General features: G+C 42.0%; 1 protein-coding gene across 5 annotated transcripts; it reads right to left on the bottom strand.

Moving 5' to 3' along the window:
• Positions 1-415: 415 nt before the first annotated feature.
• TASOR (transcription activation suppressor) lies at positions 416-24,743 on the bottom strand. Of its 5 annotated transcripts, none has more exons than XM_038149089.1 (23): positions 24,202-24,743; positions 17,976-18,121; positions 16,775-16,867; positions 15,851-15,923; positions 14,729-14,820; positions 14,224-14,382; positions 13,040-13,167; positions 12,355-12,386; positions 11,610-11,715; positions 11,069-11,172; positions 10,856-10,959; positions 10,559-10,631; positions 10,355-10,429; positions 9,271-9,987; positions 7,688-8,241; positions 6,684-6,822; positions 4,983-5,887; positions 4,184-4,306; positions 3,464-3,623; positions 2,766-2,874; positions 2,443-2,621; positions 2,198-2,356; positions 416-1,556 (listed from the first exon to the last, which is right to left on the bottom strand). In XM_038149089.1, exons 1-23 carry the CDS (start codon positions 24,590-24,592, stop codon positions 994-996), a joined length of 5,184 nt encoding a protein of 1,727 aa, XP_038005017.1. In that variant the 5' UTR covers positions 24,593-24,743; the 3' UTR covers positions 416-993. The 5 variants fall into 5 exon arrangements, with proteins under 5 accessions (XP_038005017.1, XP_038005019.1, XP_038005018.1 ...); XM_038149091.1 differs by having other exon boundaries at positions 416-1,382; XM_038149090.1 differs by having other exon boundaries at positions 4,983-5,764.
• Positions 24,744-25,776: the final 1,033 nt, after the last annotated feature.

Genomic DNA, 25,776 nt, shown 5'->3' with positions numbered 1-25,776 from the left:
GCTGAGGGGGAAAAGGTTGGTCACTCAGCAGCTGTGAAATTTAAAAGACAGGATTAAGAAACAGATAAAACTGTACTTACCCCGGTGCTAGTTCACAAACCAAATAAACAAAACCAAATTTAAAAAAATAAAAGCCTGAAAGCCCCAGGAATCGTTAAGCTGCAGTGGGAGAGGATTGAGGTTTTTCTGATGCAAACTGAATTCCCACAGTCATTAAATTAAGGTTTGTCCTTCTCTCATTACAGTAATCACAGCGGCCAGATAAAAGCTGGGAGGACACTGCTGGTGCTGCAGTGGCACAGAGCACCAAGTGAGACACACAGATAACTGCTGTGCATGAAACCAAGCTTGGCTGTCCCTCAAGCACTTTGCAAACAATGTAAAAACCACAGGCAAAGCAATGTGTGAGCAAGTCCCTTGTGCATTAAGAGTTTTATTGATTTTTTTTTTGTAATGGAACTGCACCATTGGTTACTCTAATTGAGGTATTTAGCCAAAATCCAGTATTTAGTCATGAAAATAAGTACACTGCCTTAGAGCTATGTAAAAACATTGTACAAAATTTGTGTCCATGTCAAATAAATACATTAATTTTAATATTTATGTAAAGAAACATGACTCGGATACTCTTGTGGTTAAGAAAAAAAAAACAAACAACTGGCTCTTTCACATATTTTAGGCAAACATTCAGCTTTACATTAAACAGACCTCAAAGTGAAGCTTAGGTCACAGGTCAAATACAAATGTAGAAACTTAAAAGTGCCAACAAACAAGGTAATTCAAGTACAGTAAACGTTAAAAAATATATGTATTTATTTCAATTTTCAGATGGTTCCAACAGGGACAGGCCACCAGGGATTTAAATAGAACATGAAAACATCTGAGATAACAAGAACAAGAAACATTTTGTTCCAGAATAAAATAGAAATCATTAATCCAACATTTTAGAAACAGAGAAGTCCACAGCAACTTAGAAAAAGAGACTTAAAGAGTTCATTTCTGTTCTGAATATGGCCTGGAAGAATCACAGCAGCTATCCCAGCCACCAGGTGATGATGACTTTTCTGAATCCATGCTCTGATTGTAGGCAGATAGAAAATAATTGCTCCCTTCTTGGTTTTGATTTGCAGGAGAAATTGGGTATGTTGTTCCCAGAAAAGTCTGATGAGTGAGGACATTAAAGTGGCTGAATTGATGGAACATGTTTAATTGTCTGCTATAAACCTGGAAGTTACTGAAAGGAGTTTGTTCAACCGCATTGTGTTTTTCTCCTTCAGCAGAGCGTGTTGCAGAAGCTGCAGTAACTGTCTGCTTCTCTTCCAAGTCAGTTCTGTAAGTCTTTTCCCCAAGGCCAGCTTGTGCTTCAGGAGGTAACTCTGTAACTGATAAGCAGCCTTCTTTAGCATCTACTCCATGTGGGCCCTTGGCCTCTGTCTGCAAAGCTTCCACATGAGTATCATACTTAGAGGCACCACTGCAGATTTCTATTTCTGACAATTCATCCCCTGAATCCAGAGACATGTCCTCCTCATCCTTCTCATCCTTTTCTACAAGAACTACATTAAAAGAGAGAGAAAGTTCTATTCTATTGAAATAGAAACTTTGGTTAAAAAGGCCATACACTACTCACAGCGTTACACTTCAGGTCTGCCAGTCCAACAGCACTTTAAGTCTTGGTCTTCTGCCACTCGTGTTCACTTACTCAACACACACACTTAACCCTCTGTGGGAGTGTCCAGTTACTTGGTGCTAAAAGCTTCTGCACACCGTGCTCATACTTAGTGCTGGGAAATCCCAACTCCCAGCTCCAAAGGGGACAATGTCAAAACAGCATCTAAAGTTACACAGCAGGTGAGTATTTGATCAGACAATTAAAGAAGTACAATTACTGACATCTCAGCACAGTTTATCTACTCTCAGTAGATAAAGCAGGTAGTGACAAGTTTATCCTTTTTCTGAAAACAGATGCCCCATCTAGTACCTCAACTACCATGTTAGCCTGTAGTTCTGTGTTTAAGGTCTCAGTGCTCCATCCCCACTGCATTTCCTCCATCATTTCAAACAGAAGAGTAGCTTGAGAGTTGGGTTTTCCTTGCCAGCTGCAGTGGCTGTTGACCAGAGTCAAGGCACACTGTCCCAGCACCTCCACCCCACACATGCAGTTTAGAAAGGAAAGTTGAAGTGTCTTAGACCTCACCTGATTGTCTTTGGCCAGAACTGCAGGGAGCAAGGTGGTTCTGCTCAGTGACAGAGTTGTGAAACTCAACGAGACTTTTAAAGTTATGCATAAAGTCATCAACAGCAGCAACCACTATGCCATTATCAGCGTAACTCGAGAGCGTTTTCAGATTCTTTTCTAAATACATACAAGAAGAGTTTGTATTAATATTTAGCACTTACTATCAAAAAAGGGGCAGAGGTATTCACAAATGCGGGGTTTACCTGTTAGGAAGACAACGTGTCTCTGTTGGATGTTTTGAGCTTGAAGCCTGATGAGACAGTCAAGTTCTGGAGCATTTCGAGTCTGAGAATCACAGTTATGGTAAGACAGAATCTCAACCAAGTTCTTCTTTTGATAGGTGTTCAGAAGGGTGAGCAGGTTCAGGGCATTGGCATTCATCCTGCAGTGGGGGAAAGCTCACTATTAGCAACAATTTAAGTAAATAGTAACAGACAAACATAAGAGTAAGTTCTATTGAAGTGTTTTGGATGGCATAATGAAAGCTGAAGCATTTGAACAGCTGGTATTATAGAACCTTACTTACCTCCCCAGCTCTTTCAGTTTTTTTTGTATTTTGCAGTGGACTTTCCATTGCCATTTCCCATCTGGGGTATTGAGATCCTCCAGAAATGTTAGGAACTGTTGTAGTTTATCTGTTATAGAGATATTGAATAAAAGTTAAATTTTGTGGTATGTAGACTGAAAATACTGCTCCAGTGTATACAGAAAGCTGCTTCCTGTTTTCATCACTGTACAGTCACACAATTACAAACAGCAGTCACTCACTCCAAAGTTTTATTCCATGCAGACTGGCCAACAGCAGCATCATAAAACTGAGCTGCCTTTCTGTACCTCGGGTGCCCAGCAGTGGTATTGAAAAGCTGACCTCAGCATACACGCTCCACCTTGCTAAAATATTTCAAAAAATTGTAACTTCATTAACTATTCCATTTCAAATGAAGAAGAAGTGTATATATAGCATATTTGTGGATGGAGCAGTAAGGAATAAAAGGCTGCACAGACATAACTACACAATGTAAAACAAACTGAAGACAAAACCTCCCTGTTCATGCGCTCCTCAAGAACAGCACTGGGCTGAGAAAGAGACTGAATTAGCTGAAGTTCTCAAAGAACATCACAAAAATTGTAAGACCTGGTCCTTCACAGTGGTGAGTATGGGACCTCCCACATAATGAAATGTCAGGATTTTAGTTGTAAAGCTTCCAGAAGGATCACACCTACCTGTAGTGATGGACTCTGGGTTAAGGACAGATTCATCTGACACAACAAAACCCCCAGACACAAACAGGTCATGGTAAGTGCGATTTTTCACATCATTCAAACTGTCGACCCCTGCAAAGCTGACACAGGGGAACTTCTTCAGAGTCACCAGGCCAGGGATCTGTTGAAAAACATTTGAAATCAGAGGTGTAACCACAGGTCACACAGAAAAAAGAATTACACAACTCTCCTACCTACTAATGCCAGGCACCAAACTTCCAAACACATTTTCAAAAAATGACTGTTTCTCCTCTTGCCTAGGGAGGTGCTCTCTCAGGGGCATTACAGGAATAAGGTAAATGGACGTTGAGCACTTCGAATAATTTTACTTTCTGTCCAGCACAGGGCCTTAAGCTGTCAGGAATAGCTCAGGTCATCTGAAAGCTGCCTTCACCTCCTGTTACAGCATCACAGAACCAGAACTACTCAGGCCTCTGCACAGCTTTACAACTACTAACAATAAATCTGCATTAGCCTACGGCACGGTGGTGGAGGAAGTTAGGAGTAAATGCTGCGACAAGACCATTTTTACTACAACCATTTTGTTTCTTCAAACAGCAGCTAAACACAGGGTACTGCTGAATGCTGTGCTGTTAGAAGAAAGCAGCCTTGCTCCAAATGAGCTCCTCTCACTATTGCCAACAGGTTTCTGTAGCTCACAGTTACTTACGTGGGACGTACCTTATGGATGAGACTGGCAATGTCTTCATTTTGAATAATGATCAACAGTTTATCTGAATTATCTCCTCTTTTAAGGAACTCCTCTGGATGGCACTCTGTGTTCCCTAAATTTCTAAGATATTCCTGCCACCACAGAGAGAGGAGACAAGGAAAAAGTCAATAGGTAGTTTGGTAAAAACAATGCCCAGACGACACCCAGAGCAAGGAGGTTTTCCACTTCAGTGAATCCCAGAGGGACTGGCTGCTTTATCTTTCCCACGAATTAATCAAAAGGATGCAGCAACACAGAGCAGCTGTTTCAGCAACTCAGTCATTCTTATCAAATCACACACAGACAACCAAATGACAGTATCAAACTGCCCCAGTTTTCAAGGAAGGCCAGAAGTTCACAACTGTCATCTTACACACACAGTGATTTCTCAAAGTTCTCTCTAGTATTAATTAGGGGGGAAGAGAAAAAACCCCAAAGGCACACAGAGTGACTTTGCATACATTCTTTCTAAAATGGTAGCTATCACATTTCTTCACTTATCACCTTTTTTTCTGTAAGCCCACCCCCTGGCAGGATCTTCAGAAAGGACCAACCTACAGCCTGTTCTGTTTTCCAGCTCAAAGAAAAAGACTTACGTAAAAGCTAAATATAAGCAAGACTAGCACAAAAGCTCAGTGAAGGAAGGGGACAGGACAGCCTATTTTCACAACTCACTTTCACACTGAAACCGAGTCCGGTTTCATACAAGTGGATTTGAAAGACACTCTGTTCTGACACTAGAGAGAGGCTGAACTGAAACTGCTTTACCTTGATTTCTCTGCAGAGAACACTTTCCTCCTTTTGATGAATATAAAATTTGAGACTGTTTTTCTGTACATTTTCCATTATTTGGACCAAGCCAGTAAATAATTCAGGTTTTAACTTGCTTATTAAATTACAAAAAGCTGGTTGATTTGAAATGTTCAAGTTCTTAGGGGACTTCTGAGTCTTTTCCGGTGGTTCCCTGAGATCCCCACCAGAAGAAGTCTGATCCTCTGGTTTGGCATTCCCGTGACTGGTTTTCTCCTTCCCCAGGGGCAGGCTTGCTGCAGGCTGCTGACGAGAGCGCAGCTCCTGCCCCAGGTCAGGGCAGGGCGGCTCCGGAGCCGTGCCGCTGTCCCTGCACACGGGCCCGGGGGCAGTGCTGCTCAGCACCTCCAGTGCTTCAGGACCACAGTGAACTGGGGGAGTCTGCTTCACGCATGAAGAAGCCAAAATGACGCTGTCCAGCTTCTCATTCAGGCTCTCGATGTATTCTTGGACAGAAATCTCTGATGCCTGCAAACAGATGTGCTCAGAAAGTCTCATTATCCTCTCCTGGGCAGAAAGGACTGGTGTGGACATGTCACTGACATAAGGAATGTTTTTTTGCTGCAAAATTTCTTGAATATTTCTTGCAAAGAGCTTATATTCTTCTAACAGTGTTGTCTCTATTACTGCACTAATGGAATGATTAGCTGTAAAAGGTTGATCTGTTAGCTCATACTGATCTTCAAGTTTCTCCACTTGTCCTGTGTAATGTCCATCTTCTGCTGTCCCCTTCTGTGTGTCTGAAAATGGAGAGCATGGCAATTGATAATCAGAATTTCTCTGTCTATTTACTACCCGGGGGTCATTAGGAAGTGCATCCGTTGGTGGCAAATATTCCAGTGGCTCTTCTGGTGATTTCAGACCTACAGAAGAAGAGTTCATCATGACCATCACCATCATCTCATGTGTTAAAGTCACACACAGCTGATACACCAAAACCTCCAAATCCCAGCCTGAAAACAGCATTACTGTTATGCCTTGCCCAACAACCAACTTCAATCCCAATCCTCAAGTGTTACAGTCTGCTGAGTACATTTAACAGCTCCTAAGACTGAAAAAGCAGAACACAAGTAGTTTTCTAAGAGATAATGTAGAATAAGCACAACAGGATACCTCCATTACAAATTAAAAATTAAATTAGAAATCAAGCTGGGCAACATATGATTCAAGTATTTTCATTTGCTACTAAGTTAAAATCCTCACTTTTCAAAAGTTTAGACACAACTGACCTCGTGGAGCTGGACTGCAAGCTGCACCTGATCTTGCAATAGTGAAAACAAGTTTTTTTTCTTGAAAGGGGAGGATATCAGTCTGATTGACACAGCTTCAGTGGTGCTGCAAGGAGTGCTGAAAGACCCTCATAAACCCAGCTCAGTTTCTTCACCGCCCATACTCAAAACTATAGGTTTTGTTTGTTTTTAAAACATTCACATTTCTAATTTGTGTTAATATGAGGCCAAACCAATATTATCAACCAGTATCTGTTTTCATCCAGCAGATTTCTGCATTAATCAAATACAAGAAACAACTGCACAGGCTATGGATGTGCTTGTGTACCAACATAAGATCCAAGAATGGATGTATGAATCCAGGTACAAACCTTTAGAATATGTTTTCATTCACTTCTTGTAGGAACAGAGGAGTTAAAATCCATCTTACCTGTAATTGGGATAAGTTTCCAGTGCATTCCAACTTCCCCTAGATTATTTGAGCAGAGATGTTGCCTGAGATAGCCATGTTCTATAGGTGCACTAGGACAGTGACTGCAGTCTTCAAAGGCACTCCCAGTGCTTGCTTCCTGAAAACCAAGCACAATGCTCACCTCAAAACAACTTATTTGGCTTTTGCTCACTATTAAGTTTTTACATTCTGAGCAGTTGACAGAAAGAAGTGAGTTCACCAGCACACTGGCAATTCTGCTGTCAATCTAATGCAGTCAAACCTGGAAACATTTCCACGAGGAACTTCTCTGCTCTCTCATTACTAATGCAGGGCTGAGCACTGGTCTTACAGCATGGAAGCTGGGGGTGCCACAGGGAAAGGGAGGGGGGAACTGGCTGCTCCCTTGCTCTTTCCAGGCTGTTGTCTTGATACCTGACTAAAGCCATGAGGCACTTCAAATAACGTAGTTTAAATAATTTTAATTTAAATAATGAAGTTGCTGAGGCACTGTCTACAACTAGTATTGGGCCCTTAAAAAAGCCAGATAGGTAGAAGCAAAACAGCATAGAGATTACAGGTAGGACAAACTCATTCCTGCTCTATGACTTAGAAACTGGACTTTGTGTGGAAGTGCCAGTTACCGAGATCATGGAACAATCACTCTCGTAGGGTAAGGAGCTGGGGCACTGTGATCCCTAAGCACAAGGAACTCATACACAGCACTGCTCCAAGAAGGCACACGAAGAGAGCTGAGCATGCAGTGAAATGCTCAGAATTCTTCAACTCTGCTCCTTTTCCATTACAGAAAGAACAAAGAACCATGGACACACACTTAAGAGTGGAGAAAATTTCCACCTATGTTCCTCCAAACAGAAAAGCTTCACAGAAGAGTTAGCACATATCTGTGTTTGCCTCTGTTAAAAAACAGAATGTTTTTTCATTCAGTCTCATATTTATGAAAATAGCACTTTCACTGTCAGCATCTTGGCAGTTTCACTTACTTGTAAATGTAGTGTGTGCTCAAGGGGTGCTTCGTTGGGTGGGAGCTGCAGACTGACATCCACAGGGTAGGGCAGGCACGGCACGTCAGTTTCCAGCAGGGCCGGGCTCTGCGGGTCCTTGAAGGTAACATTGTCAGCCTGAGCAGCGTGAGGAAGCTCACGACCATCTCTGTCCTGAGCTGGAATGGATTCATACTCATATTTTTCTCTCACATCCTCTTCAATTTCCTCAGTGCCTAATGCTAAGGCCTGAGTGACAGACTGTGCCAGCGCCGAGTCCCAGTGGCCAGCAGAGGCCAGCATCTCCAGCAGTGCCTTGATGAGCCCCTCCGTGTCCCAGTGGCCAGCAGAGGCCAGCGCCTCCAGCAGCGCTTTGATGAGCCCCTCCGTGTCCCAGTGGCCGGCAGAGGCCAGCGTCTCCAGCAGCGCCTTGATGAGCCCCTCCGTGTCGGCAGCAGCGTCGGACACATCCGCCTGCCTGAAGTCACCCTCGTGGCCACCGTGGTCAGAATTCCTTGAGAACACATAGTGTGGTGAATCCAAGGTTCTGCCCCCTTAGAAGAGGGTGAGGAGGGGAGAAGGAAGCCATTACTCAGTCTTAAAAAGAAAACAAAACCAGATCCCCCCGCAAACGCACCCACAGTCTCAATCTTTAGCATCAGTTTGTATGTACACACACTTATTTTTAACAAAAATGGAGACATGCTTTCATCACATATTCTACATCATTAACCAGCATCAAAAGATCTTCGAAGGTTCACAGAATTCCAAGCAGGAATCCCAGCCATAAAGTCCAGCCTTTGCCTCCTTCATCCCTACATGTCAGTCAGTATCTTCTGTCCCCTCAAGAGGACAACTAAGGACAACTAAGATCAGTCACTTCATCTTCCAGCAATTCACATACAGGAGAGTGGCTGGTGCTTGATGGAAATCCCCTCTTCTCCGTGTCACCCTGTTCCTATTTCCCCCTTTTGCAGGAGGCTTCTCTAACTGCCTTGAGAAAATGGTCAGGGAAACAGAAATCAAAGGTTTTTTCTGGCAGACCTTAAGTCAGAAGGCATCTGTGATACTTCTCTGAGGTTTGGATGTAGATAATTTCATCTAGAGAATTATTCAATCCTATTAGGTTGTTTCCTTTGTCCCACTTCACACATTACTGGCTATTTCAAAACTGAACTATGCTTCTTCCCTTCAATCTAAACTTCTCAGGTATGAAATAGGGTAGTGGACACAAAGAGTAACAGCAAAGTCAAACTCTACAAAAGGCAATATCAAGTCCAAGTGTTCTATATTAGAAAGTCTTTGGACACTCCACAAGCAAGTAAACTCTTTGGAAGTCTGCTTTCTTTCCAAAGAGGCTAAACAAAAGCAACTTCCAGGAAAATTCCCCTGAACTTGTCTCCTAAAAAGTGGAAACCTGGAAAAAATAAAGTTTATCTCTATTGACAGATCTCAGGCCAATGTTTAAATGAACCATCATGCATTAAATTGCCACAGCGTGCAAAAAGATAATCTATAATGATTAAGTGTTAAATATGCTCTGAATAACAATGTTTAAAGAACAACTCTAAAGACTTTCTTACCTTCGCACTGACTAATATTCTCTGAAGAGTCACTCATTTTTAGGTATTTCTGTGAATTTTCAGATTGTTTTTCCAGCTTTCTTTTCAGACCACTCCTAATTCTGGGGTCTTCAGAATCAGAATCTCCACCTACATTTTTCTTCCTAGACTGGATCAAGTTAATAAGTTCCTTGAGTTTTTCAGTATCATCGTCTCCAAAATGAGGCTCTTTTTTTTTGACAGCAGTGGCTTCATGTTTGGGACGTATTCTTTTCCTGCATTTTGCCTTGGCAAAGTCAGAGTAGTCTTCTGTAACTTCATAATCTGAGATGGGGCTGAAGCGCTGAGGCTTCCGATTTCTATCCAGCAGTTCCTTAGCTCTGGAAACAGGGAGCTGATAGGCATCCCCACCGAAAATATAGCTCTGCAAGCACGGGTCAATGTGGCCTTTGTATCTTGGGGCAGGGTGCAGAAATCTTTTGTCATCCAGCCGTGTTGAGTACTCATGAAATATAAATTCTCTACCTCTTCCAGGGTCACTGTAGAGATTTCTGAAGTACTCATGCATGTTCTTTTCCACGACAACATTGATATCTACACCGCTGCATTTACGGGACCGGATTAAAGCATAATACAGAGACTGAACCAACTTTGTGAAGTCTGGAACGATTTCCTTTTTCTCGTGCAGAACCGTGGTATTTGAATTTTTCTGTGTTCCATATGAAACACTTTTTTGTGCTGCCAAAAGGAGAAAAGGGAATCCACAATTAAAATCAAACCATGAAGCTATAAATAAATGATGAGTAGGTTAGCAATACTCTGTGTGTTGGGTGGAACACAGTTTGGAATGACCATGAAAAAGTAATTCAGAAGCCAGGGATGCTATATCAAGAAATTTCAACAAGTTTTACTTTCTCAATGTGAACAAATGAACCTACAACATGCAGTATTTGCTTTTGTGAAGAAACAAATATTTCTGAACACTAACACCATGACCATAACCAATACAAACTGTTACTTAGTTCACACTGACTGAATACTACAAAATCTTCATCAGAGTATCACCTGTTTAAATAAACCTGCACACAGCAGTGAGCAAACCTACCTGAGTTAATTACACCTCTAGACTCTGGGAACAGAAACAATGCATGAAGCACACGGGACCGTCCAGTCTGGTGGTCTAGAACAAAAAAAATAAAAACAGTTAAAAAAGAGAGGACCACCCAAAGTCAATCTAGTACTCAAAAACCCACCCCCCTAAAGAAACCGAAACAAACCCAACCCAAACACAAACCCAGAGGATGCTTACCATAAGGGGACATCATGTGCCAAGGAGAAAGAAGCAAAAGAAATCCTCTGTCCACAAGTGGTTTCACAAGGACCTGTTTTCAAGCAAAAAGAGCAAACTGCTTCAAAGACATTTGCTCACTATGAATACTCTTCTTGACTGTAAGATAATTCTGTCTTGGGCAGAGAAGTGCCTTGATACTTAAGAGTATGCCAGCTAAAGAATTCCAGTGAGACTGTGGATCTTGTAGTATGCCTGAAACTACTAACTAGTAAAATTATTTTTAAAAATAGGAATAGTCAAATCTGTTGCACTCACAAGTTTCTCTTTCTCTAGTTTTTGAAGTAAACCCTCTAAGTGACTCCCAGAACGGGACTTCTCCACAACTTCATACAGGCTACAGTACACGCCACTCTTCCACACTGACAGGATACAAGGGGAGAAAGAGAGTGTAAGGAAAAAAGAAACAGATTTTTAATTCAGAAAACCTGAATATTCTGAATTTAAATAAATTAAATGAGAACAATTTACCTTCTTTTCCTTCTTGGTAAGTTTCTTTCAAGAACAATGCTGGTGAAATTTTTTTCTTCAACTGATCAATGCTTACAACTTTTTCAACCTCAAGCTTCTCAGGACTGGAGAAGAAGGGTGGGAGGGAGATAAAAAATAAAGACCTGTTTTTTTACCTTCTATATTCCCACACTCACTGATAAAATAAGAACCAGTAAATACATGCCCTTGAGAATAATTTCTTTGGACTATCTCATGAGCCAGCCATGAATAATTTCTTTGGACTCTCTCCTCCTGCAGAGGAGTGTGTGTCACTTGAATTGAAAAGCCCAACAAACCCACAAACAACAGAACACCAAACAGCAAAGAGATGTTGACAGTTGTGTGCCCGAACTCGAGAAAATTCTGGACACACATGACTCGAGTCTTGTTTGATGTATTTAAGGCACTTAGTCAGCATTTCAGATTTTCATCTGAATATATCCAAAACTCACCAGTCTCTACTGAAAAGGGTTTTAACAGAGCAGTATTTTAAGCTTACTGTCTAAATGGCAATACTCACAGCTTGCATGGAAGGAAAAGTCGTGATGCTGATTTTAGGGAAACGTGGCACACAAGTTTGCCTTTATTCCAAAGCTGTCCCCTCCACAATGTAACATTAGGTTTCTCTAAATTACAATGGAGAAAGAAAGACTAAGTGAAACCACTTGCCAGCTGTGACTGAAATAAAAGGCTGCTGAATCTCCAAAATCAGTATAGGGAAATTTCACACTAATACCAGACAATAATGTTAAAAGGCAACAGAAAGGATGTTATCAACCCTGTTATGTGTTGATCTGCTCTGAGCAGAGAAAGGGAGGTTGGTTTGTTACCTACAGCTGCCAGTATAAGCACAACCTTAATGGTAATTTCTGAGGAATTATATCTTCTTTCCTTACCTTAACTGTCAACCACTTTCATACATACTAACTTCGCTTGAATGAGGTTCAAAACAAAGCATGACAGGGAATCATATTATTTGAAGTGAGATTGAACAGGAGATTCAAGAACTGAAGATCAGTTCTTACTACACTCTAAGTAGCAAAGGAAGGAAAACAGATTATTGATTTTGTTCACTTGTGCTTCATTCTGATAAAAGAAGATACACATTAAGGTGTCTGTTCCATCATTCAGTATCAGCAACCAGCATGGCTCAGGATTAAAATTCAGGTATATACTCAGCATAACTAAACTGGTCAAACATAAAACTATGGGGGAAAACCATCAAAACCTTCCCTGTCTGTATGATAAAACAAAAAAATTCTTACCTGTACTTCTATCTGTGTGGAAGGTGCTTGCTCTAAACAAAAGAAGAGAGACAGAATGACTAGGCTGAACAGAATTCTGAACACTGAATTTTACATTAAGAATAGTTTATCAGTCTAAAAAATAGGAAGACTGGTAATTCTAACCTCTCTAACCTCAATCTATCACTGCTGCAGCATCTTGTACTATTTTAGATACCTTGATAACTGCTTTTAGCTTTTCATAGTACAGCCCCCACACCTGAGGACTGTACTATGAAATGGCCAGTGGATCTGTGATCAACTGGCCATCGACATATTCTCTCCACGAGCAGACCCCAGTGAAGGGTTCAGAGACAAAATATACAGAATATTATTTTAGAGCACAAAGAAAGATAATGCTGTGAAAGTTTTTATGTCCACAGATTTCCTCAGATAGGTAAAACCCCTCACTATTTGTGGATTCCACCCAGGCAAAAGGCAAGCAGGTGGGAAGAGCAGCAAAACTGCTTCCCACAGGGGCCATCCTACTGCATGAAACAAATTGTGGCACCGCTTGCTTTGCATTAGAAGTATTTATTATACTAAGTTCCTGTGACACATTCATTCACTTCAGCACTGTTCATTTAAATAAATTATAAGCTACAGCCAAGAGCTATGAATTTTTCATGCTACATGCAGATTTTCCACAACTCATTTCCTAGCTTACCTTGATGGGGGCACAAATTTTGGTCCTTGTACCATGTCATCTTTATAAGTAAATGAAACAACAGCATAAGGACAAACATGTCTTGGTCTTCGTCTGATCTCATCAAAGCTATATTCATAAAAGTAGTACTGGGAAAAAGAAGAGACAATGTTAAATCAGAAGCCTGGAGCAATCATTAATTTCTTTTAATGCTGGTATTTAAAATAAAGAAGTTGTTAAATGCTCCTCTCATACATACTAGAGAATACAATAAATTAAGGTAGCTTTTTTATCTTCTCCCTCCTTTATTAACCACTTATATATGGACAGTACCTTCAAGAGTGAATCAAGAATAAAACACTATTGAAATGCAACATTTACTTGAAAGTATTTTTGGTGAGAGAAGGGATTAATTAACCAAAAAACAAAAAAATCAGAGGAAAGTAAATATTGCAACGAGTTTTAGAGTCTATCCTTAGCTCAATCAACAATACAAAATGTTAATTTAGGCAAATTTGCAATGAGAAATTTAAAAATTCATTCAATTTTTAGCCATCTGATTCAGTGTCCAGCCCAGTGATTTACAGAAGACAAAAGAAGCTGTTAATACTGAAGAGAATGCTTTCAAGCAAGGATCCTGAAATCTGCAGACTTGGCGGAATAATCTAACTGCAACAGATTGTTGCAGTTAGAGATAGAACACCTGGAGGAACATAAATGCTTGGAACTGATTTCATTCTGTCTTCCCTCATCATCTCCAAATCTGAGAATCCGGAAAGGGGAATAAGAAAAAAAAAAAAAAAAAAAAAGCTATTCTTTCCTAGCCAGCATTTTCCCTTTTAGGACTCCCACTTCATGACCACAAACCAGCTGTACTTTTACACTTCAAACTCCCCACATTAAGTCCTCTCTTCCAGCCTCCATTCGAGTCCCATGTACATTCCCCAGTTCCTTCCCATTCCATCTCCACCGTAATCTGAGGGAGCTCTTCGCCTGAGGCTCAGGATCACACCGTGGGAGCAGCAGAGGCTGCCATGCTGTTCTGGGATTTCTAATGCAGCCACCTGTGGACTACTACACACACCCAGCTGCAGCTTCCCAGGGAAGCTCAGGGTCTGTTGTAACTTCAGTGGTTTTCTCTCCATCCTTCAGAAGTTCTGTTTCTGAAGGTTTTATGTAAGAAGGTAACACAGGCCCAGCTTTACCTGAGTGAGCTCGTAGGCTCGGTAAGCAAACAAGGAGGTGACTTTAACTGCATTCTTTGAAACATGACACTCGTGCTTTGGGGTGGGATCCAACACGCTCTTGACAGTTGATTCCATTGCCTTCTTACCAATGTGGTCATATATGCTTTTCATTTTTCCCTGGAATAAAGCAGAAGACAAAGCATGTGCTTTGTCCTGGAAACTGACAAACTGCTTCAAGTACCGAAGAAATACGAGCAGAGAAAATAAAACAAGCCATTAAGAAAGCCACTTCTGGAAGTACATTATTTTCATACTTTCAAAAAAACCCCAACATATTTTTGCCTTCTATAACAATTTATTATGCTTCATTTAAGTTTAGTATCAGTACTGGATTTTAAATCTAGTAGAGGTGTAGTTTCTCTATACACAGATGATTGCACAAATTAAAAGTAAGTTAGTTTAAAACCACCTGTGTGTTACCAGTAAGCAACATAATCCTTCAAGAATAGCAAGATAAAATTACCTTTATTATTTTAAAAACAATCACATCTCCAGTTACTCCAGATTCTAGAGGATTAGGCTGCAATAAATCAGCATACTTGGAGAGATATACACCTGAGAAGAGTATAAAAATAAACCAAAAATACATTATGCTGAATGTTAAAACATTATTAGAGGTTTAAAAAGCATTACATGGGATTAAAGCTCAATGCACACAAAAGAATAAAGATACAATTGACACTCAAGCACAAAGGTAAAATAACTTAGTGCTTTCCCGCACTTAGTCATTTCAAAGATTTTACAGCCTCAAACACACACTGTCATCTGTTGGTCTGGCTGACTACCTCACATCAAAGAACTGTATCTGAATTCAGATACTCTAAAAAGCATGCATTTGGCTTAGGTTCCTCTCATTCCAAGTCTGTATTTAACTGCTTGAGCAAATTGCTCCAGATCCTTTACCAGCTACACAGTAAAAAACCATATGCTCATTAAGCTTTGTTCTTCTCCACCTCGCACCTATTTCTGCTTTCAATATTTACATCTACATTCACTCATATTGTCTGCCTTCAATATTCATGATACCTCTGTACCACGTTCCTCTCACACAGGACAAAATTAGCTCCTAATTTTCTATTTGAAAAGCTTTGCAAAAGGAACTTACTGTCTTGCACTCTCAAAACTCTTTAACACCTTGTGACTCTTCTAAGTCTCCAATTTATCTATGCTCTTCTTGGATTTGTGGAGTCAAGAATTTTAGTTCTATCTACATCAAAACTGAGCTGAGCTACTGTGTCCATGAGGTATCTCTGAATGCACACACCTACAAACAAACACAGAGGCAGCCAGCCACACACTGCATTAGCTCTTTGGCCCCCCAGGTTTACTGGAAAGACATGGGATACTGGTTTGACTTCAAGCCAAATAAGAATTAGGTGTTCCCTCTGGAAAAGGAATTTAACTGAACTACTCAAAAACAGAACTATGAAATAATGTTCTAATGTCTACTTCCTTTGCTAAAAACATCTTGCTGTGATATTGCTGCAGTTAGTGATACAAAAAAGACTGAAAGTTCATAAAACTGCATCACATTATCTGCCAACTGCTACTGAATAACCAGCACTTCTAATCAAAAGATAATTACCCATGGAAGGGCTGCCGAGAATTGTGATTTTGGAGTGGCCAACCTGCAGCCCCTTTTCACACATGCTCGGGATCTAAAGAGAACAGACAGTTTTTTAAGCAAGTCTGCTAAGAAAGCCAGGATATGGACAGAACAAACAGTGAGAAATTACAATTACAGAACATAAATTGAGATTTAAACAAAACCCCAACCCTTACAAACAGAGGCAAGACTAGTCTGAATTCTCCATAAAACTATTAAACTGTGTAAGTTGAACTCTGATATGGAACAGCTACATAGACTCACCTGTATCTTAAAAAACCACACCCTCCCTATACCTTAAACACTCTTTATGAATATTACTTGCCTTTAATACAGAAAATTTTAATATTTAAAAGAGAAGTATACCTGTCAAATGATTGCATGCTTAAGAAATCCCAACTCTATAATAGCAGACAAAGCACAGAAATTACCTTTCCATCACTTTGATTAAAGTATATGATCAAAGAAGAGACAGAGAAGACTATGTCCATTTTCTAATATTATGGGTTACCTTGTTGGTGCAAAAAAAGAAGAAAAAAACACCAAAACCCAAATGCAATGAAAGCACAAAATAGTCCTCCTCAATAAAAAAAAAACAAAAAACCACAAAACACAAACCAAATAAAAACTCACATGTCATTCAGAAAATCTATCCTTTTATTTATAAAATAGAGCCTAAACCAGAGAAAATATGGAGTCATGCAAATGGAGTACCTTAAGTATCAGGAAATAGAGGATTTAAATGGTGACAGATCACTTTCCCATCCTTCTACACCTTCCAGTGGTGAATTTTGCAAAAGTAACTTTAAGACTGTGTTAATAAAGGCATTCTGAACAAACCCAAAGCCCCAGAAGCTCCTAAGTGCTGAAGAAAGCGTTGCCCCTGCAGGGCTCGCTGCTCACCTGGCACCGATCCACCATGAGGAAGGCGTAGCTTTCCGAGAGCTCCTTCTCCAGGCGCCCCTCGTCCTTCAGCTGCCTGCGTTTTTCTGTGAACTGTTCACACACAAAGGTCTCAACACAGCTACACACACTGCTGCTGGCACACTCAAGTGTCAGTGTTTTAAGGCTCCATCTATGTTAGCAGATCCAAGTGTACAAAAATAATCAAAAGATAATCCAAATTAAATCACTGGATGCTATAATTAGATTTCCAAAACATTACACCTGTGGGAAATCTAATTGGCTTAATCTGCCCAAGTATTTGGTTTTTTAAGAGACACTCTTCAAACAAACCTGGGCAGTAACACATTAGTTTGATCTTTGTAGCAGAACTGGCTAGAACCATCCAGCCCAATGCCTCCCATATCATCTCTGAAACTCCAGAAGGAAGACTTTTTCTCTTTTTAAGAGATAGATCTCTTACACTGTGCAAATATTTTTGCAGATGCACCTCACTGCTGCTGAGGTGTTTTTTACCAATATTTCTCAGCTGTAACCATGAATAATTAATGTAATAGCAGAAATGCTTCAGTTTACTTCATAACTTCAAGATGATAATCACAGCACACGAATTATACATTCAATACTTCAGATGTGAAGCTTTTTGGCACTGGGAATGAGAACTTCATTTCAGAGTGACAAGAACAAGCCAAGGCTGGATTTAAGAGACACCACATTAGGCACAACAGAGGGGCTTCAACCAAGGTGCTCCAATTACCACATCAGTAATTAACGTCAATTAAAGTACTTCTTGGAAAACAAAAAAACTATAGATATTATGGAAACTTCTACCAGGCATATATTCTAATCTTAATTTTCACAGGAAACATCAGCCCTGTAAAGAAGACATTAAAACAGCTTTCTGTGTTATTAAAATACCTCAATAAAAATTAAGAAAATTTCTGAAAGCTAAAAACACACAGACTTAAGTGGTACCAAATGCAATTTTTCTTTTAGTCTTCTTGAAGTATCTGGCAGGCAAGAGTTTAAAACTAATAACTTGCCTGAAAAATAGCTGGTTTTATTTCTGGGGATGTGAGTTTGCAATTAAAGAACAACTACACAACGGAAACCAATCCTCAGGTCTCTGCCTCTGGATTGAGAAGAACACTGTCATTTGACTGGTACCTTATTGAGAAGCAGAAGGCACAAATATACTCACTTCCTTTTCCAACAGCTCACTATGAACTAAGCTGGCTTTCCTGTATTTAAAATTGGACACTGAATTTGGATCCAAGTAGGAGGAATGCAGAATCGTTATAATATCCCCGAATTCTCGAGAACCTGGAAGTACTGGCTGAAAGAGTGCTATAAAAGAGAAGAAAGAAAATAATTAGCTCCAATATACATGTGAAAACATACAAAATATTCCAGTTCACTGACAGTTTTATGCATGAAGATAAATGGTTTGTGATTTGATTTCAAACACAAAAAACCTAAAATACTTGGCAAATATGGACTTGAGAAAGTTTTATCTTAAAATTTCCTAGAATGACAGCATCTTTTAAAAATCACAATGATGTTTTTTTAATATTGCTCTTGAACAGCTACTAATTCTCAGAAGTTTGTAAGGGAAGTACCTCAAGTCTGAATTTACCTCTTGAAAAACATCTAATATGTACTGCAAAACACTGTAATTAAACTTTCAGAACTTTAATTTACTAATTAACTTCTTTAATTAAGAAGCAGGAACAAATTGTCCTAATAAAAACCTCGACAAGAGTTTCATAGCTTGGCCCCACTTCAGAACTATTATGAGGCTTTGTGTTTGTTTGCTCATGGCAATTAAGCTAAATATGAAGAAATCCAATCCTATTTAAAGAATACAAATAAGCTCCTATTATTAAAAATACCAGGACCCCACTGCCTGTACTCATGCCTGATGATGTTATTCATTACTACACCTGCTTTAGAAGGAAAGCCCTTCATGTGCTGCTGTACAAATTGCCTCCTGGGCAAACCTTTACCCAAATTCCCACAGGGAAGCAGCCATGTCCCTGAGCTTCTTAACTGTGTTTGGGTGCCAAGGTGACAAACTGATCAGAGGAGCAAGCCCGGAGTGGGGCAGCAGAGGAGGGCAGCGCAGGGTTTGAGGGTAGTGGCCCGGAAAATAACATCTCTGGGGGAACGGAACGAGCACAACACAAGAAGTGGTTTTTATCCTCGGAGTAACTTCCAAAACACCCACCGAAAGTGCACAATTTTTACTGTAGTTACAACAGCTAGGAACAACAATAGTACTAATCTCACCAAAAAACCCAACAAAACAAAGACAAAAACAACAAAAAAGCAACCCACCATTACTCTAACAACAAATTAAATTCAATTCTATCTTCAGAGTATATCCTCCAATTTCATTAAATAATATGGCAGTAGATTTAGACAATCTTTCCCTCATTTGCAGAAAATATTTACTGCATAAGCCTCAATACAAAACAAATGTTCCTCATGAAAACCAAACTGTTCTGTGTTATTTAGTAAAATCTGCACACTTTAGAAAGCAACACCACTCAAACAAGGATTCCAACACCACCAACAATGAGAAAGTGATTTTTTAAGAGCGGAAATTATGAAAGTGATTTAGAAACCATACTTATGTAACATCCTTTTCAGTAACTACACCTGCACTCTTCAAAAGCTGACAGCAATATGGGAGGAGACAGAATCGAGAGTGAATGGAATTCCCAGCTTAGTATTACTGGGACTGAATGCTCTTGTGCTGAAGAGATAAATGCTTATGAATAGAAAGGAAAACAAGCCTGCTGCAGGTACACAAGCTCTGGGAAAGCACCCCAGCCCCAAATGTCCCTCGGACACTACAACACTAACTCCCTGTCAGATCTGGGGTTCACACAGTGCCAGCTCCTCAAACGACCAGTTCAGGCAAAAGGTTATCTGTGCCAGCTGCCGGACCGAATTTCCTGTTTTCTCACCAGTGTTTACTGTACCTCATCCCTTCTCCCTCCTTCCCCCAGGACATAAGCTCAGTACAAATGAGCCTCTCGCTTCCATCTGGAGCCCAAACAAGTGGAAAGCACTGCAGGGCGAGCTAGAAAGAGCCACCACAAGGCATACAGAATGTCTCATCTACTCTCCCAGATGCAAATTTAGGAAGAGGCACATTATTACATGAATTAAGGTCCTATCATACACACAAATATTGTCAACCAGGCTCCTCTTTGTGTTTAAACATCTACTGAGTGGAAAGCTCTGGGGAGCGAGTGAGACAGACCTGCCCTAAACCAGCAAGTTGCCCTGCTCTCCTGGTAGGGAGAATCTGCATAAACTAGTATACACTTAGTGCTCAACACGTTTATGGAAAAGCCCCACCTAATCATTAAATTATGGAAAACAGAAAATAAGATTTTTTTTATAAAGACTGTTGCTGTTTTTTCTTCCAGAACTTGAGGCACTGCAGAGCTCATGTTCTCAATCAAAACATGAAACACGACCCCAGTGAGGTGAGCAATCCCAGTGAGGTGAGCAATCAGGCAATACTTTTCAGTTCATTCACTTGAGCTGAGGTGCTCGAGGACAGTGATGGTCTAAAATGTTAATGTCACCATAGCAGGGCCTGTACCTTACTTCAAGGAAGGAGTGCAGACGCAAGACAAAACTAAAATAAAACCGAGAAGTACTAAACTAGACCTTGTACAGCAGTCACCAAGGCCTGTGCTCCCAGGCAAACCACGAAATTGCTGAGCTCATCCCCAGTCCTCCATCACTTCAAAGAGCAGCCATGTACACATACATATCTTCCAGGCTTGCTGTACACAGCTGATGGGGATATGCTGCACCTTTACTGTCCTGTGTTAATTAAACAGTAATTAAAGTAAGGACTAACCTGCAGCATCCTTATAATACAAGGCAATTGTTTGGGGGTTTGCTGGCTTGTTTGGCATAGGTAAAAGTAAGTAAATAAATACTGCATTTGTTCAGCTTCTACCCAGGGCACTGGAACGTTTGTAATTATTTTTAGGTGGAAATTGAGTTTAGCTAGTAAGTACTAGTCAAGGGACAGGGACTAGACTGGATGTTTGCATGTATGTCATGCCTGAGAAGCTCTACTTTTCTTTCACAGCTGCCTGATGTTTCAACTTCAGAAAGCTGAGACTGGAGTTCCTGGGTTTGGTGCTTTAAATCAGAATGTGAAGACAGAGTCATCCTCCTTGAGCAATTCTTAACAAAGTTTGAAGGGAAGATAAGTGAATTAATGATTTTCCTATCAGCTAAGTTGGCAGAGTGCTAGCATTCTTCACACACAAGTGCTCCTGCTACAAAAGCTCCATTGAGAAGCACCCTTTTAAGTCTCAATTTCTTTCAGTATTCATTTTTTAAGACTAAGATAAAAAATCTGTGGTGTTAATGAACTGTGACACTTTTACCTTTAGGACTTTTTCAGCCCAAAATGTCTTGTGCTCTCAACAGGCTTAAATAGTTACCAAGTTCAGGGACTGACAGAGTTCTCCACCAAAGAAAGGGAAAATCAGGGGACAAGAGACAAGGCAGAATGATGAATTAAAAAAGGGACAACCTAGACCTTCATGCAAGTACTGCAGAGTTTCATGGGTAAAAGCAAGACCTTTTTTCCCCCCCCTCAGCCTGAGAAACAGCAGTCATTTGCTACTTTGACAGACTCCAGAAATAAACTCCAGCTTTAATCAACAAGCAATGCCTTACTGCAATGCCAGCACCATTGGTGGAATTATCCTTTGGTGAGGGGACCACTCATAGAGTTCAGCAAGTTAAAAGTGCTCTTACATTGATTTATCCTTTAAATCTGCTTTCCTAATCCTATCAAGGACCTCTCAAGTTTCAAGCAAACTTGGAAACCTGTGAAGATCAGACAACTGAATTAGAAGAGGCCAGGACAGGCCTGAAGACAAATGATAAGCTGCTCAAGAGAGCATAACACCATTGCTAAACGCTATGTACTAAGAAAACAAACCTCCAAGGAACTTCTAAGGAGGAAGACAAACGCAGGCACACCTTAAAAAAATAACGTTGCAGGCAACCTTTCTTTCATTGTTTCCTGAATTCCTATGCCAGCTAAAAGAATGAGAAAATCAGAAATATTCTCTGTGCAAACTGATCACAGTCGTTAAGAGGTATCTTTCCTTCAGATTACAAAGGATTTCTTGTTGACTTTCAGTCACTACTTAAGTCTCCAAGAGGGAAGATAAATTCTGAAGAAGATAAATAAGCACCTAAAGCCTAAATTTCCTAAGATATTTCTCTTACATTTTGGAAGCTCAAGATTAAATTTTCTCGTACATTTGTGCTTTCCAGATTCAATTCTTAATTTCTTCACTACCAAAAAATTGTTGCTGAAACACATTTTGGTGTTTTAAAATACTTTAAAATCCAGCAAAAAAACCCCACCTCCAAACAAACTCAAACACCTCCGACAGTGATCCTGTACACACTCTGCACACAGCAGCTAAGCCTTCACAATCAAGGCAGCAGCTATCTCTCAGGATGGTATGTCCATGAAAGACATGGTGGTTTAAAAAGCAGAGCAAAGAAGGCAAGGAATGATAAAGGAAGCTTCCATATGTATTGCTTCATGGTGGGCTATAGAAACAAGCCAAGAGAGCTCTTCTGAGAGGAACTGGTGTCACTGAGATTATTTTGCACTTTAAGAAGATGTATTTAAACACTAGCAATAAGGATGCTGCAAGAGCCACTACGGCATCAGATGATCCAGGGCTGATCTTCCAGTTCAGTTCCAGAACTGACTGAATTGCATCATTTTTCACATGACAAATCCCAACAGCAATTTAGTTGTCCTCAAACTGCAGTTTGGCAGTCCACGCCGTGAGAACACCACTCAGAAGCTGTAAACCCACAAGCACCGTGGGCTGAATGGAGTAGGGTCTGCTCTGAGAGCTTGGAAGCTCTAAGTTACCAGAATGATGAAAATACCTGGGAGCCTCTCTGCAGGCTGAAAGTAAAAAAGGTGAGAATGGGGCAAATGACCTTGACATTAGCAAGTCAAGAATGGCTTCCTCTTCTACCTTAAAGCCACAGAAGCCTGAGGTCTGACCTACACAATCCAAAACTTTCTGCACACTGCAGATAGTTCGGCATAGGCAAACGATGAATTAGATGACCTGAGAAGGTATTTTGCAGGTTTTCATTCACATTGGAACCAAATGTTAAAGTGGAACGTCAAATAGCTGTTGGTTAAGTACGAAACATTTCTGAAACACATTTAAAGGTATTCACACGTAAACACACTTGGGTGTGACCCACAAGACACTTCAGTTATTCATGAGGCCCCATGTTACAGCCAGGTATTTTTCTGTCAGATGAATTTTAAGAGACTTTTAGCCTCCAAATCAACCCAGTTCTTTTTACAATGAATCTCTGCCAGACTAGTATCACCCCAGAGTGGGGTGGCAATGGGAAAGACCAGGAAGAAAAAGGGGTCATTACTGCCAAAAGGAATTAGTCTATTACTGGAGAGTAAAGACTGGATAATGAAATAAACCTACCTTCGTCTCTTCCTTACAGAAGAAAACATTTCAAGAAGTTAAGATGTTACTCTCTTCTCTGAAGAACAAGAAGCCTACTCAAGTATTTTTGTGATATGGACTAAGTTACTGACTCCATATTGCAAAAAGGGCAAGACCTAAGATAAATTTCAGGGAAGAAATCAGACATGTCTTCAACTCCACTTAACAAAAACAAAGTTAAGCAGAAACCAGTGGAGTCTTGTGAAAAGCAAGAAATACCACAGGCTTTTAGAGGAAGAGTTACTCAGAAACAAAAAAAAAACCAAACCCTGGACACTTGGAAGCAGAACGCTTCCAAAGCAAGGCACGAGAATGTGGGATGCTCCCTTTCTCCCTGCAAAGAACTTTCACCAGACAAGAATAGTCTTCTGGGTATCATCAATGAAGGACAACTCTGCTGTGTTTGTTTAGTCTATCCTAACCAGGATTACACCCTTCTCCTGCAGGGAGGAGGTCGGGAAAGAGAAAAGCGAACCATCTTCGCTGATGTCGGTGTCCCAAAGAAACATCTTCTCCACATGCCAATGCACCTCCAGAAGCAGAGCTGAGATCAACTCAAGCCCACCCTGATCGCATCCAGCTTCTCCTCCTTTTAAAGCAGAGGTCAGAAATTCAAGCCGAGCTTTTGTTTCGGTTTTGTTTCATCCTCGTGACAAAATAAAAGTGAGAAAGAAAAGAGGAGGGGTAGGAAAAGAATGTAACATCCTGACACTAAAATCGGCTCCTCAGCAGCCTCGCGAGTGCGAGCCAGCAGAGCCTCCTCCACACCGCAGGGTTTGCATGCAGCCGTGTGAGGTGTCTGAGAGCTGCCTGATGAATCGAATGGAGAGGGGAGCGAGGTAGAAAAGGGAGGGGAAGGGAAGGAACAACCTTTCTTTTCTCTGCTCTTCCTGGGGATCTGAAAGTTCTTCCTAAAAGGCTGCTGGTCTTCTGAGGGCTTAGGGAGAGGGGGCGGCCCCCCGAGCACACCGCTGGGCGGCTGCTGCTGCTGCTGTTCATTTGCCGTCGAGATGCTGCTCCTGCGCTGGCTGCTGCTACTGATGCTGAGGTTTGTGGGGACCTTGTCCTCTGCAGCAACAGCAGCCACCAGCAGCGCCTCCCCAGCGCTACCGCTCTCAGAGCGTCCGCCATTTTGAGTGATGTCCTCAGCGGCTCCCGCTCTGTTACTCTCCGCTCCGAGGACGCCCGCGCTGGTCTTCTCCATCCGCTGATGCTGCTCCGGCTCCATCTCGCCGCCACTGCGGATCACGGCATCCGCCATTCCCTCCGCAGAAGCGAGCCGGCGCCTTCTCTTCTTCCCAGCACAGCGCCCCTGCCCAGCGCCAGCAGCGCCCGCGCCGCCTCGACTCGCCCTCCGCCCGCCTCACGGCAGCCCCCGGGCCGCCCCCGCCCCACCACACAACATGGCGGCGGAACGGGGGGCGGGTCTGCGGCCAGCCCGGCCCAGCCAATCCGCTCGCGGCATACGTTATAAATAGGGGCGCGGCCGGGGCGCGGGCAGTGCCCACGCGATGGGGCGGGGCGGGGCGGGGCCGCTGGGAGCCCGCTGGGAGCCCGCTGCTCCCGTCCCGGGGCGCTGCTTGGAGCCCGCTGCTCCCGCCAACCGGCCCCGCTCGGGACGCGCTGCTCCCGCCAACCGGTCCCGCTCGGGACGCGCTGCTCCCACCAACCGGCCCCGCTCGGGACCCGCTGCTCCCACCAACCGGCCCCGCTCGGGACCCGCTGCTCCGCCCCGGGGCGCTGCTTGGAGCCCGCTGCTCCCGCCAACCGGTCCCGCTCGGGACGCGCTGCTCCGCCCCGGGGCGCCGCTCGGGAACCGCCGCCCTCCCGCCAAGCGGCGGCGCCTCCGCCGGGTCCGGGCGAGGAGGAGCGGGGCCGGAGCGCTGCCCTGAGGGGACGCCGCTCTCCCGAGAAGGCCGCAGCCCGCACAAGGCTCCTGCCCTGCAGCCGGGGCGCGGGGAACGCGGCGAGCCCGCCCTCGGGCACGAACCACCCCCGGCATTTCGGCTCCTGGAGCGCTCGGCTCCAGGGCTGGCACTGCCTTCTTTGTGAACTTTAACAACAAGATCACTACACTGAGTGCCAGCGCATATTCTTACTCTCAGATTCAAAGGTTTTTTCCAAGACATCGGACAAGATGACAACATTTCACCTTTGAGGAATAAAAATAAATTCATGGTTATGAAGGGCAGGCAAAAAAAATCTTATTTCAGCAGGTTCTTTCATAGTTGCATACTGAGAACAGCACTAAATAACTTATATTGGAGGCCAGAATGTGAAATACAAAGCTGTGTTTCGAGTCAGGTACATACAGGCAGCGTGTGTACTTGTGATTGTGTGGAAACTGATCATGGGACAGTTATAAAGACAAATTCTAAGAAATAACTGAGGGAGTAAAGCATGGAAGAAGGTCTTTAAACCTATCCTTTGTTCGCAATTAACCTT

This window comes from Motacilla alba, chromosome 12 (genome assembly GCF_015832195.1).
Source record: "Motacilla alba alba isolate MOTALB_02 chromosome 12, Motacilla_alba_V1.0_pri, whole genome shotgun sequence".
Lineage (NCBI taxonomy): Eukaryota > Metazoa > Chordata > Aves > Passeriformes > Motacillidae > Motacilla > Motacilla alba.
This window is presented reverse-complemented; position numbering and strand designations above follow the sequence as displayed.